The sequence below is a fragment of the Erinaceus europaeus genome, chromosome 5 (assembly GCF_950295315.1).
Source record: "Erinaceus europaeus chromosome 5, mEriEur2.1, whole genome shotgun sequence".
Lineage (NCBI taxonomy): Eukaryota > Metazoa > Chordata > Mammalia > Eulipotyphla > Erinaceidae > Erinaceus > Erinaceus europaeus.
The window spans coordinates 88465418-88478635 of record NC_080166.1 but is presented as its reverse complement, the minus strand read 5'-3'; the positions used below and the strand labels follow the sequence as shown (position 1 = coordinate 88478635).

At 44.0% G+C, this 13218-nt stretch overlaps 1 protein-coding gene across 5 annotated transcripts in view; it reads left to right on the top strand.

The window, feature by feature from the left end:
- Window positions 1-13218, top strand: part of ACSS3 (acyl-CoA synthetase short chain family member 3) — a 155144-nt gene that overhangs the window by 31195 nt on the left and 110731 nt on the right. For all 5 annotated transcript variants that reach the window (XR_009549980.1, XM_060191505.1, XM_060191504.1 and 2 more), the window contains exon 2: window positions 6808-6952. Coding sequence is in view for 4 of the 5 variants with exons in the window: in XM_060191505.1 (XP_060047488.1) it covers window positions 6808-6952 (145 nt within the window). In the remaining variant the exon portion in view is untranslated. The remainder of the gene's footprint in view (window positions 1-6807; window positions 6953-13218) is intronic.

The following is a 13218-nucleotide window of genomic DNA, read 5'->3' as shown; positions in this document are numbered from 1 at the left end:
TTAAGCATTTCTATTGACTTGAACTTCTCTAGAGTAAGAATTGGCAGTGTTTCTTTCAAGGTTCAGATAGCAAACACTTTCAGCCTGCAGGAGAGACAGGCCCTGTTGCAGCCCTTCAGCTCTTCTGCTACTACTGAACAAAGCTGCTGTGGAGAACTCTGTACACAGTGAGGGTGGCTGATTTAGTAAAAATGTTACTTTACACAAACAGGTGGTAGGGCAGGCTCGACATATGGCTCTCTCTAGCTGGTCCCTCAGGAGTCTGGGCTTTTTTGTTAATGCTCTTTTCATTCTTCTCCTACTTCTCTCTCCAACATAGCTGTTCACTGTGCCATTCTTTCCCTCTTGGGTATTATCACACCTTTTATTATTGCAAACAAAACAAAATAAAACAAAAAAGATAACCTCCCCTGTGTCATCTTGGGCCATTATACTCACTGCCATACACTTTCCTTTCTTTCTCCCTCCCTTCTTCCTCCTTCTCCTCCTTCCCTCCTCCTCTTTTTTTTTTTTTTTTTGCCTACAGCGTTATCGCTGGGACTCCTGCCTGCACTACGAATCCACTGCTCCTGGAGGCCATCTTTTCCCATTTGTTGTTGTTGCCATTGATGTTGTTGTTGTTGGATAGGACAGAGAGAAATCGAGAAAGGAGGGGAAGACAGAGAGGGGGAGAGAAAGACAGATACCTGCAGACCTGGTTCACCACTTGATAAGCGACCCCCCTGCAGGTGGGGAGCCTGGGGCGCGAACCTGGATCCTTGTGCTAGTCCTTGTGCTTCGTGCCCGCTTAACCCGCTGCACTACCACCCTGCCCCCCCTTCCTTTTTAAAATACATTTATTTACTGTGGTCTAGGACATGATGCAATGGATAAAGCATTAAACTTCCAAGCATGAGGTCCTGGGTTCAATCCCCAGTAGCACATGTACCAGAGTGATATCTGATTCTTTTTTTTCCTCTCTCTCCTATCTTTCTCATTAATAAATAAATAATTTTTATTTCTTTATTTATAAAAAGAAAACATTGACAAAACCATAGGATAAGAGGGGTACAATTCCCACCACCAGACCTCTGTATTCCATCCCCTCCTCTGATAGTTTTCCTATTCTTTATCCTTCTGGGAGTATGGGCCCAAGGTCATTGTGGGATACAGAAGGTGGAAGGTCTGGCTTCTGTAATTGCTTCCTCGCTGAACATGGGTGTTGATTGGTCAATCCCTACTCCCAGCCTGCCTCTCTCTTTCCCTCGTAAGGTGGGGCTCTGGAAAAGCAGAGCTCCAGGACACATTGCTGGGGTTATCTGTCCAGGGAAGTCTGTTTGGCATTCTGCTAGCATCTGGAACCTGGTGGCTGAAAAGAGAGTTAACATACAAAGCCAAACAAATTGCTGATCAATCATGAACTTAAAGGCTAGAATAGTGCAGATGGAGAGTTGGGGGGGGGGTCCTCCATTTTGTAGATAGCTGGTAGACATGTTTTAGTTATATTTCAAAGGGCCTGTGGCTATACTAGTTTTTTTTTTCCTCTGAGCCTGAAATCTGATATGCAGGTGGATCTAAGTTAAGAATGTTAAGTTAACATTCAGCTACCATGCGTGTCAGTAAAAGCCTCTGGTTCCTTGAGTTTTGCTTGTATAGATAGAGAAGATGGCTGATGATAAAGGCTTAATTAATCCTGAGGTCAGACTGCTTTGAGGAAGTTACTGTCAGATGTGTTTCCTCTTGTGTAAGGTGAGGCCTATATTAATACTGGGTTGTCAGAAAAATTGTAACATATTTTTTAAAATTTTATTAATTATTTAATATTGATTTACAAAATGACAAGATCACAGGGGTAAACTCTTCACTGTTCCACTACCAGATTTCTGTATCCCCACCACTCTATTGGAAGCTACAGCAGATCTCCCAAGGTTGTAGATATGGGTTGACTATTATTATTATTATTTTTAACCAGAGCCTTGCTCATCTCTGGCTTATGGTGGTGCAGGTGATTGAACCTGGGACTTTGGAGCCTCAGGCATGAGAGTCTCTTTGCATGACCATTATGCAATCTACCCCCACTCATGATTAACTATTATTTATACAACTCTCTGCCTACATTTGCCCCTCACCTTTTTTTTTACTATGGTCCCATGTTCTCCTTCTTTCCAAATCATACCTACACTTATTACTACATCCAAATGTCCCTCCTTTTTCCCTCTTCTCTCTCTGGTTCCTGATGGAGTAGGAGTTCAGAACCCTCTGCCCATCTTCTCCTGACATTTCTTCCCCACTGGAAGTATGGACCAAAATTCTTTTTGGGTGCAGAAGGTGGGGGTTCTGGCTTCTGTAATCGCTTCCTGATGGACATGGGTGTAGGCAGGTGGATCCACACTCCCAGCCTGTTTCTATCTTTCCCTAGTGGGGCAGGCTTCTGGGGAGGGGAGGTTCCAGGACACATTGGTGAGGTCGTCTGCCCAGGAAGTCAGGATGGCATCATGGTAGCATCTGCAACTTGGTGGTTGAAAGGTGGCATGACCTAAGTTGAGACAAAATGACTTATGGACAGGAACCAAACAGTAGGTACAGAACAGATGAGATTAGGGATTTTAGGGTAGAAGAAAGCTAGGAAGTCCATTTTAGGCATGTTCCTGGGGGCACACAACGATGGTAGTTGTGCTTGAGTTTGGTAGCTGGCCTGAGATTGTGTAAGAATATTGTCTGAGAGAATGACTTATGACATATTTTTCTATGTAAAAATGCATCAGGACTTTTCTGATAAGTCAACAGCTGTCTCTTAGAGCGGGGGCTTAGTGAGCTAATGATCCTCATGAACTTAGGCCTTCAGTGGTGGGGGGGCCCTACAGAGTCTTCTTTTTAAAAAAATTAAAAAAAAATATTTATACCCCTTTGTTGCCCTTATTGTTTTATTGTTGTGGTTATTATTGTAGTTGTTGTTGTCGTTGTTGGATAGGACAGAGAGAAATGGAGAGAGGAGGGGAAGACAGAGAGGGGGAGAGAAAGATAGACACTTGCAGACCTGCTTCACTGCTTGTGAAGCGACTGCCTCCTGCAGGTGGGGATCTGGGGGCTTGAACTGAGATCCTCACACTGCTCCTTGTGCTTTGCACCATGTGCGCTTAACCCACTGTGCTACCGCCCAACTCTCTTTTTTAAAAATATCTTATTTATTTATCAATGAGAGGGATAGAAAGAGAGAGAGAGCAAGAGAGAAAGAGAGAGAGAGAGAGAGAGAGAACCAGACATCACTCTGGTACATGTGCAGCAGAGGATTGAACTCCAGACCTCATGTTTGAAAGTCCAATGCTTTATCCACTGTGCTACCTCCTGAACCACCAGGATCTTCTTTATTCTAATGCCTGGGCCTGTGCATGTGTATATAGTACCATTGCTGAAAGGCCTTCCCCAGGTCAACATTAGAGAGGGGAATCAGAGAGAGGCTGGGGGGGGGGGTAGAGAGATGTTAGAGCGTCACATTACCATGCTTGCAGTTCTCTGCTGCCCCATGATGCACTGGGGCATGGACAGAGTCTCTAGTAGGGTAAGGTGTGCACTCTATTGTATGAACTATCTCATAGCTCCAGCAAATATTACTTCAGGACTCCTATCTTCTAGATAGGAAGAATAAAATGCACTTGCCCCTGAACTCCCTCTATAGGAATCCCCCTGAAGACCCACGGTGGTGTGTATAGGCACATGCAGAAAGACAGGGGCAGGGAGGAGGCAGGCTAGCCAGGAGCTCTGTGCAGGGAGCTCTGGCATGGTGGTCATCTCCCTGCATCTTCTCTTTTTGCTTCACCTGTCTCCCTTGACGGGTGGCAACAAGGTGATAGGTGTGACCCAGAAGTCTCTCTCCTAGAGATTTACCCTGGGAAGACAAAGACACCTATCTGAAAAGACCTACGTGCACCAGTGTTCACAGCAGCACAGTTCGTAATAGCCCAAACATGGAAACAACCTAGATGCCCATGACAGATAGTGGCTAAGGAAGTTGTGGTCCATATACACAACGGAGTGCTTTTTAGTGGAGTTAAAACTGTTGAGGCCATCTCATTTGCAGTATTGTGGTCTGAACTCGAGGTAACAGGTGGAGTGAGACAAACCAGGCAAAAACCAGTGTGGAACCATCTCACTTAGAGGTGGGACTAAGAACAGCAAGTAAAGATGTAAGAGGAGACTTGTGAAGTAGTGCACCCAAGCAAGGGATGCTGGGGAGGGAGGGAGAGGGACAGGATGCAGGGACATTGGTATCCTGGTCAAGGGGAGACAAAAGGCTGTGTCTCTGTGTTAGAGACTGTTGGAAAGCACAAGGACCGGTGTAAGGATCCCAGTTCAAACTCCTGGCTCTCCACCAGCAGGGGGGTCGCTTCACAGGTAGTGAAGCAGGTCTGCAGGTATCTGTCTTTCTGTCCCCCTCTCTGTCTTCCCCTCCTCTCTCGATTTCTCTCTGTCCTATCCAACAATAATGACATCAGTAACAACAATAACAATAATAACGAGAAGAACAACAAGGGCAACAAAAAATGGGGAAAAAATGACCTCCAGGAGCAGTGGATTTGCAGTGCTGGCACCAAGCTCCAGCAATAAACCTGGAGGCAAAAAAAAAAAAAAAAGACCATTGGAAACCACTACCCTCTCCCTCTTAGCAAAGAATAAATAAATAAGGGCCCAGGCATTGAGGCACCTGGTTAGATGCACACATCACAGTGCAGGGAGACCTGGGTACAAGGCAACAGCCCCCACCTACAGGGGAAGCTTCCCAAATTCGCCATATCCTTTCAACCCTATGACCAATGTGTTCTCAGTCTCACTAATTTATGTGAAAGAACTGGGGCAGTGGGGCCAGGCAGTGGCTGCCTAGTTAAGTGCACGACGTCCCAGGTTCGAGTGTCTGGTCCCCACTTGCTGGAGGAAAGCTGCATGAGTGGTGGAGTAGGGCTACAGGTGTCTCTCTGTCTTTCTCCTTCGCTTATCTCCCCCTCCTCTCTCAATTTCCCTCTGCTCTACCCAATAATAAATCATAATATTAAGAATAAAAATACCTTACACACACACACACACACAAACACACACCCTGCAAAGGGGTAAGTTAGCAAGAGAGAGAATGTTCAGACAAAAACTGCCCTAGTCTGACCAAGCACATCAGAAAACAACCTGTCCCCTTCACTCCTTCCTTGCCAGAAGAACATGATGGCCAGGTCTGGACGTTAACTCTGGACAGGCTGAGTGACCAGGTGTTGCAAGTGTCACCACTTGTCATGGTGGTGTGAGAAGGCCTGGGTCCTTGCACACTTCATTGTGTGCACTTAACCGGGTTATTTTTAGGCAGAGACAGAGAGACAGAAAGGGAGAGAGAGGCAGAAAGGGAAAGAGAGACAGAGACACCAAAGCCTTGCTTAGCTCTGGCTGATGGTAGTGCTGGGGACTGAACCTGATACTTCAGCTTCTCAGGCAGGAAAGTCTTTTGCAGAATCATTATGGTGTCTCCCCACCCCTCTTCTTCCTTATTAAAAATATTGATCCCCACTTTTATTTTCATTGTTATATTTGGTAGTCTTGTTGCAGCAAATGGGTCACATTTGTACTTACATGTCTTTCTCCCTTTTAAAAGACTAATTATTTATTTATTCATGAGAAAGATAGGAGGAGAGAGAGAAAGAACCAGATATCACTCTGGTACCTGCGCTGGGGATTGAACTTGGGGTCTCATGCTTGAGAGTCCAGTGTGTTGCCCACTGCACCCTCTCCCACCCAGACCACTACACTTATGCATATCCTACTCTCAGAAAATGGACAAACATGAAGCTTGTTATTTTGGCCTCAGGAACTCTTGTTGCCTCTAGCCGTGCGCCTCCGTGCATGTTCATCGTGCCTGTTTGTCAAGAGGAAAGCACTGGCCAGTTAGGGGTCGCAAGTGATTATTTTCAGAGTCTCCTAAACACTTGCCATTTTCAGAGTCTCCTAAACACTTGCCGTGTATGTCCTCTGTTCAGCTTCTAAGGGATCTGCACGTGCAGACTGGCTCACACACATTCCTTAGGAAATCCGGAAAACCTCATTTCACTGAACCAGAATCTCAAAGAAGAATGGAACTTTCCTGTGATTTTAAAAAAATTATTATTATTTATTTTCCCTTTTGTTGCTCTTGTTTTTTTATTGTTGTTGTAGTTATTATTGTTATTATTGATTTTGTCGTTGTTAGGTAGGACAGAGAGAAATGGAGAGAGGAGGGGAAGACAGAGAGGGAGAGAGAAAGATAGACACCTGCAGACCTGCTTCACTGCCTGCAGGTGGGGAGTGGAGGGGGGCTGGAACCAGGATCCTTACTCCTGGTCCTTGCGCTTTGTGCCATGTGCACTTAACCTGCTGCGCTACTGCTCGACCCCTGATTTTTTTTTTTTTTTTTTTTTTTAGTAGCAGCTACTCCCTTTTCACTCCAGCAAAGGTCTTTTCCCAGCTTGGCCTGGCACATGTGCTCTGTGTTTACCAGCAGCTCATCTCACCCATGTGAAGTCCCTGTTTGTGAGACTTCTCACTGTTGCACAAGGAAATACAGGGCATCCTCCTGCAAGCCTCAAGTCTATTTTTGGTCTCGTCCATATCAAAAGAAATGCATGTTGATTGAATAAAAATGTCACTTCTGTCCAGCCTTCAATATCTCCCTCACAGCCATGTTGACCCTGTGTTGTGTGGGGGGTGGGTGAGGGGCCACTGCTGTGAGCACCCTCGGCCAGCTAGAACACGGGGGGCTGGGAGAGAGGGAGTGTATTTAGAAGAGTCCTTTACTTTTCATTTTCCATTTCTGTTCAGGTTTGTGGAAGGAATGCTCAACATTTGCTACAACGCCATCGATCGTCATGTTGAAAATGGTAAAGGAGATAAAATTGCTATCATCTATGACAGTCCTGTTACAAATACCAAGGCAACTATTGCCTATAAAGAAGTCCTGGAGCAGGTAACTCTCCCTCTCCCTCTCCCTCTCCCTCTCCCTCTCCCTCTCCCTCTCCCTCTCCCTCTCCCTCTCCCTCTCCCTCTCCCTCTCCCTCTCCCTCTCCCTCTCTCTCTCTCTTGTCATCTGTCATCTGTCTATCTATCTATGTACTTAGTCATGATGGATTTTTCTTGTTTTCTTTTTTAAAATGGTATTGTTTATTTATTTATTAATGAGAAGGATAGGAGGAGAGAGAGAGAAAGAACCTGACGTCACTCCAGTACATGTGCTGCTAGGGATTGAACTCAGGACCACCTGTTTGAGAGTCCAATGCTTAATCCACTGTGCCACCTCCTAGAACAATCATGATGGATTTTTCTCTGTGAAAATGTGTCATGACTTTTCTTTTTTAATTTTTAAAATGATTTATTTATTCCCTTTTGTTGCCCTTGATTTATTGTTGTAGTTGTTATTGTTATTGTGATTGATGGCATTGTTGTTGGATAGGACAGAGAGAAAAGGAGAGAGGAGGGGAAGACAGAGGGGGGAGAGAAAGACACCTGGGAGTTGGGTGGTAGCACAGTGGGTTAAGTGCACATGGCACAAAGCTCAAGGACCCACGTGAGGATCCTGGTTGGAGCCCCCGGCTCCCCACCTACAGGGAGTCACTTCACAGGCGGTGAAGCAGTTCTGCAGGTGTCTGTCTTTCTCTCAGACATATGAGTGAATCCTCTGAATTCACTGATATGCCTCCATGCTTTCCTTTATGGCGGATGCTGTGCTATGACCTTACTCCAGATGTTTTCTGCACTGTGTGTGCTGCAGTACTGGCAGGGAGACATTCATAACTTTCTTTTTTACTTTTTTATTTATTTAAAAAAGGAGACATTAGCAAAACCATAGGATAAGAGGAATACAAAGCCACACAATTCCCACCACCACATCTCCGTATCCCATCCCCTCCCCCTATAGCTTTCCTATTCTTTTTTTTTAAATTTTTTATTTATAAAAAGGAAACATTGACAAAACCATAGGATAAGAGGGGTACAACTTCACACAATTCCAACCACCAGACCTCCGTATTCCATCCCCTCCTCTGATAGTTTTCCTATTCTTTATCCCTCTGGGAGTATGGGCCCAAGGTCATTGTGGGATGCAGAAGGTGGAAGGTCTGACTTCTGTAATTGCTTCCCCACTGAACATGGGCGTTGACTGGTCGATCCATATTCCCAGCCTGCGCCTCTCTTTCCCTAGCAGGGTGGGGCTTTGGGGAAGCAGAGCTCCAGGACATTTTGGTGGGGTCGTCTGGTTGGCATCCTGCTAGCATCTGGAACCTGGTGGCTGAAAAGAGAGTTAACATACAAAGCCAAACAAATTGTTGAACAATCATGGACCTAAGGCTGGAATAGTGCAGATGAAGAGTTGGGGGAGTCCTCCACTTTGTAGATAGCTTGTAGGCATATTTTAGTTATATATCAAAGGACCTGTAGCTGTACTAGTGTTTTTTTTTTTTTTCTCTGAGCCTGAAATATGATATGCAGGTGGATCCAAGTTATTGTCTGGGGATGTGATGTCATGGCTAGAAAAGGGACAGAAAGCTGGTTCAGGGAGGAGTGTAGCTCCCTAATATGGGGAAAAGGTATAAATATTGTTGACTGTAAACCTTATCAATTTTATTTGGTCTGGGGCTCATATTCAGCGTAGGAGCCTATGTGACCTCTGCATCCCTATAGATCTGAGCTCACATTCTGTGGTCCTGAGTAAAAGATTCCAAGCTGCCCCAATATCGACCCATCTTCCTCAGGTGTAGCATAGAGTATGTTGTCCATCCTCCCTTCGGAGGATGGAACATTCTCTACCATTGTTGATACAAGTAGAGGGTAAGGTCCTATGGGAGGTCCACAAAGGGGTCTATTTTGTTGTTCCTAATAGAGATGACCTGTAAGAATGAAAAGAGGGATTTATTTGAAGTCTAGGCCCATCCTGTCTGTTTGGGAATCTCAGGTCTCCCCGAACAGGGCCCCATCATTATGGGGCCAGTCTCTTGCCCTTATTCAGTATGCCAGTCTCTTGCCCTTATTCGGCTTTTTCTGTCCTTGTTTTGCTAAGGTTAGCTTTGGAGTTAGTGAGAGAACTGTAACAGAAAGTAGGTGAGGAGGGTACCTAAGTCTAGTTAGGTACTATTTCATTAGGAACTTTATACTGACTCACTGCAGACTTTTGTGCACTTTTGCTTTCAGGTATATATTTTGCCCTAGTTTATGGATAGGCATGAACATATGCTCTATCTCACGGGACCTAGTCTATATCTAGGTATTGGGACATTGTTAGGAAGTGAAACACCTGGAATGGAATTAGAGAATATTTTGAAAGGAAAGGTCTCACCTGAGTAATGAAGTTGAAAGGTTGTCATCCCACACCTGAAGTCTCTGGACACAGTCTGAAGTGGAGCATGCTGAGATGGTACTTGTTGTGTTGATTAGGTTGGGATCGGTGGATACAATATTATTTGGTATGAGTTGAAAGAAGCATGCAGGAAAGTGCGCCCCACCCTAGATATTCCAGGACTGAGGGAAATATAGGCTCTATAGTCGAAATATGAGGTTCCTGCTGTCTTAGGGTTCAAGAAGACAATGGATAGTTATTGTTATCATCACATTATTTGGTAATTGGGTTAACTTTGAAAAATCCCTTTGTTAGGATTTGCTGTATAATACCCAACATCACCATAATTTATGTCCTTTGACATTATTTATATATAGCTGTGCCACCAGTTGCTTCTGTTCTCCCTGGTCTAGACTTTTGAGAAAATCAACATATTAAAGACTCAGCCTAAAAAGACTCATTCTGTGCTTTGAAAAGTTTGAGACATACAATCAATTTTCCCCTCATATTAATTGAATAGTTATATGACTACAAATTGATAGGAATGTACATAAACACCATTCCCACCACCAAAAGACTATATCCCATCCCACCCCCCAACACCCCGCTGCCCTGGTAAGCTGAATATCCACTTTCCCCCTCACCCCAGGGTTTTTACTTTGGTGCCCTACTCCAGATTTAGTCAAATCCTGCTTTTAGTTTCCCTTTCTGTTCTTCTTTCTCAACTTCTATTGATGAGTGGGATCATCCCATACTCATTTTTATCTTTCTTACTTAGCTCACTTAACATAATTCCTTCTAGCTCTGTCCAAGATGGGTCAGAGAAGGTGGGTTCATTGTTCTTAATAGCTGCATAGTATTTTGTTGTGTATATATACCACAGCTTTCACAGCCACTCATCTATTGTTGGGCATGTGGGTTGCTTCCAGGATTTAGCTATTACGAAATGTGCTGCTATGAACATAGGTTACACATATCTTTTTGGTTGGGTGTTATGGAGTCCTTGGGGTATATCCCCAAGAGAGGAATTACTGGGTCATATGGGAAAAGCAAGAATAGACAATTATGCAAATCTACTGTCTACTATAAATTCTAGGGATAGAAAGGGGAAAAAGGGAAGTAGAGAAGGCACACACACATAGAGTCCACTCCGAGTCAGATTTCTTCCCCAAAGTAATTCACAAGTGAGTATCAGTGAATTCAGAAAACAAAAGCAAGAGGAAGGATGAAAAGAATTAAAACAAAAGAAAGAAAAGGAAGGAATAAATAAAGAAAGAAAAAGGAAGAACAGTGAAAGGAAAGAGTTTTTTTTTTTTAATTAGCTAGGAGGAGGGAAAAAGGAGAGTGGAGAGAAGAGGTAGAGAGAAACAAGTTCCTCTCACAGTGGATAGGACACCCAGTCACCTAGCAATGGAAAAACAACAACGGTTAATTTTGGTCAATCTGAAGAAGGTGGATGGAAAAGGGACATGTGTATATAATAATTGTAGTAATAAAAAAATAAAATAAAATAAAATAAAACCCCTAACAGTCAGTCTGAAGCTTGGACTGCTTGATTGGCTGCATACAGCCTGAGCAAAGACAGCCAATTGTAACTAGTGTCCAAAAAAAAACCTCCAGGTAGTCTTTCCCAGGCAGGGATAAGGCTCTGATTGTTCAAGTATTTTGTCACTCAAATAGAGCTCCAGCCACTTAAGAAAAAAAGAGAAGTTAAAGGAAGAGGCTTAGAATGACACCCCTGGTGAGCCAGGAATTTTGGTAAAGGAAATAGCTCAGCAGGGAGCCTGCTAGGAGTGGCTGCACTGCCCCTGGGGGCTGGTACTGAGGGGGGGGTGAGCACAGAAATAATCAAAGAATTTTCCTTTGTCCCTCTGACCTCTGTTTCTTAGCCCAAGAGAGTTATGGGACTGTATTTCAGTGTCACTCTGACCAGCCCATGTTCAGCATCCTACCCTATCCAGCAGATCCAGGGTTGCAAGCTTCTGGCTCTTGAAGCTATTGGAGCTCCAAAGTCGCCATCTTTCATTCATTACTTTCTACGGATATGTTTCGGTCCCCTCAGGCCTTTGCTTTCCGTCCACATTGTCCCCAGTCCAGTCCAGTGGCTCTTCTATTATTTTTCTCCCATTTTTTTGATAAAAACAGAAATGGAGAAGAAGTGGTGAGAGACAGAGACATCCACAGCATTGCTTTACTTCCTGTGACTCTTCCCCACATGCAGGTTGGGACCAGGGACCCCTGCGTGGTAACATGAGTTCTTTAGCAGCAGAGCTGCACTGTTGTCAAAACTGCCTCCTGCCTGCCTTCTTCTTCTTGGCTCTGCTCTTGTTCCATCATCACCCAACAGGACACTTTAGATTTCTTCCTAAGAAGAAACCATTTCTCTTTCCCACTGGAGAAGTATTTTCCTTACAGCTGGTCAACATTCAAATTTCATTTTTTCATTTTTAATTATCTTTACATATTTATTGGGGAGATAGGGAGAGAGACAGAGAGACACCTACAACACTGTTTCACCACTCCTGAAGCTTTCCTCCTGCAGGTGACAGCCAGGGGCTCGAACCCGGGTCCTTGTGCACAGTAATATGTGCACTCAACCATCGCCTGGCCCCACAACTGGGCAACATTCAGAGAGTAGAATCTAGACCCTGCTGATAGAGACTATACCTTTTTGGTTGTTTAAATTTTTTTTTTTTTTAGTGATTTAGTATTCATTTACAATTGACAAGATAACAGAGGTAAACTTTGCACCATTCCTACCACCAGAGTTCCGATTCCCCAGTCCCTCCACTGGAAGTTACAGCAGCTCTCCTAAGGTCACATATATGGGTTGACTGTTATTTCTACAGTGATCTGTCTATATTTGTATAGCAGATAATAATCATTGGTTGACTAGTCTGTCGTGGTAGATTCCACCTTTTTTATAAAAAATGTATTTATTTTATGAGAGAGAACCAGAGCATCACTCTGGTTAAAGGACTTCCAGGGATTGAAGACAAGACAGGTGAGTCTTGTTTTCCTGCTGCTGACCCACCTCCCAGGCCACAGGGAAGCCCTGGCTTCTGAAGAAAGATTTCAAAGCCGTTGCCTTGTTTACACTCCTGGCTTAAATTTTCTGTTCGCTTTTAGAATGCTGCACCAACTCTCTGACTCCCCAAGTTACATCCTTTTATATCGATAGAAGGCTTCTGCTGAGCCTTCTAAGAGGTTTAAGACATGCAACTTAAGAAAACAGTTGCTTCTCTAGTTTTGAGTTGTTGCAAATAATCAAATGAGAAAAATCAGACAAGTTTTGCTCAGACTGGGAATCAGTATGCTAGAGCAATAATTTAAATGTATGTGGGAATTGTAAAAGAGAAAGTCTAGCTAACTAGACTCTGATAAATGACACATCCCATAGGACAATGGGAAGCTAGGAGGAGTTTGAAATAAAACTAGTGGCGCACTTAACAGAGTGCACAGTTTACCATGCACAAGGATTTGGGCTCAAGCCCTCCATCCCCCACCTGTGGGGGCTTTACGAGCAGTGGAGTAAGGCTTATTTCCAAAATTAACGTATAAACATAATACATCTGATACATAAGCTAACTCATCTCAGGCTAACTTGTTTCTGTGAGGGGAAGCTTCTGACAGTTTTATAGTTACTCAACAGTAGAGCTTCCTCCCGGCAATCCTCTTTCGGGTATGGTTATTTAAGTGCCTTTCTTGATTCAAGACCTGCTGTTACCAAGTCAACACATGTTTATTTTGCTGAAACTTGCAAGCCACAGAGATTCAGTTTAGATGGGACCAGTCAGTGCAGTTTGTTTGGTCACTGGGACTTCACCACTCAGGGTAGACTTTTATTTATTTACTTATTTATTATTGGTAAGAAATAAAGAGAAATTGAGAGGGGGGTGGGAGAG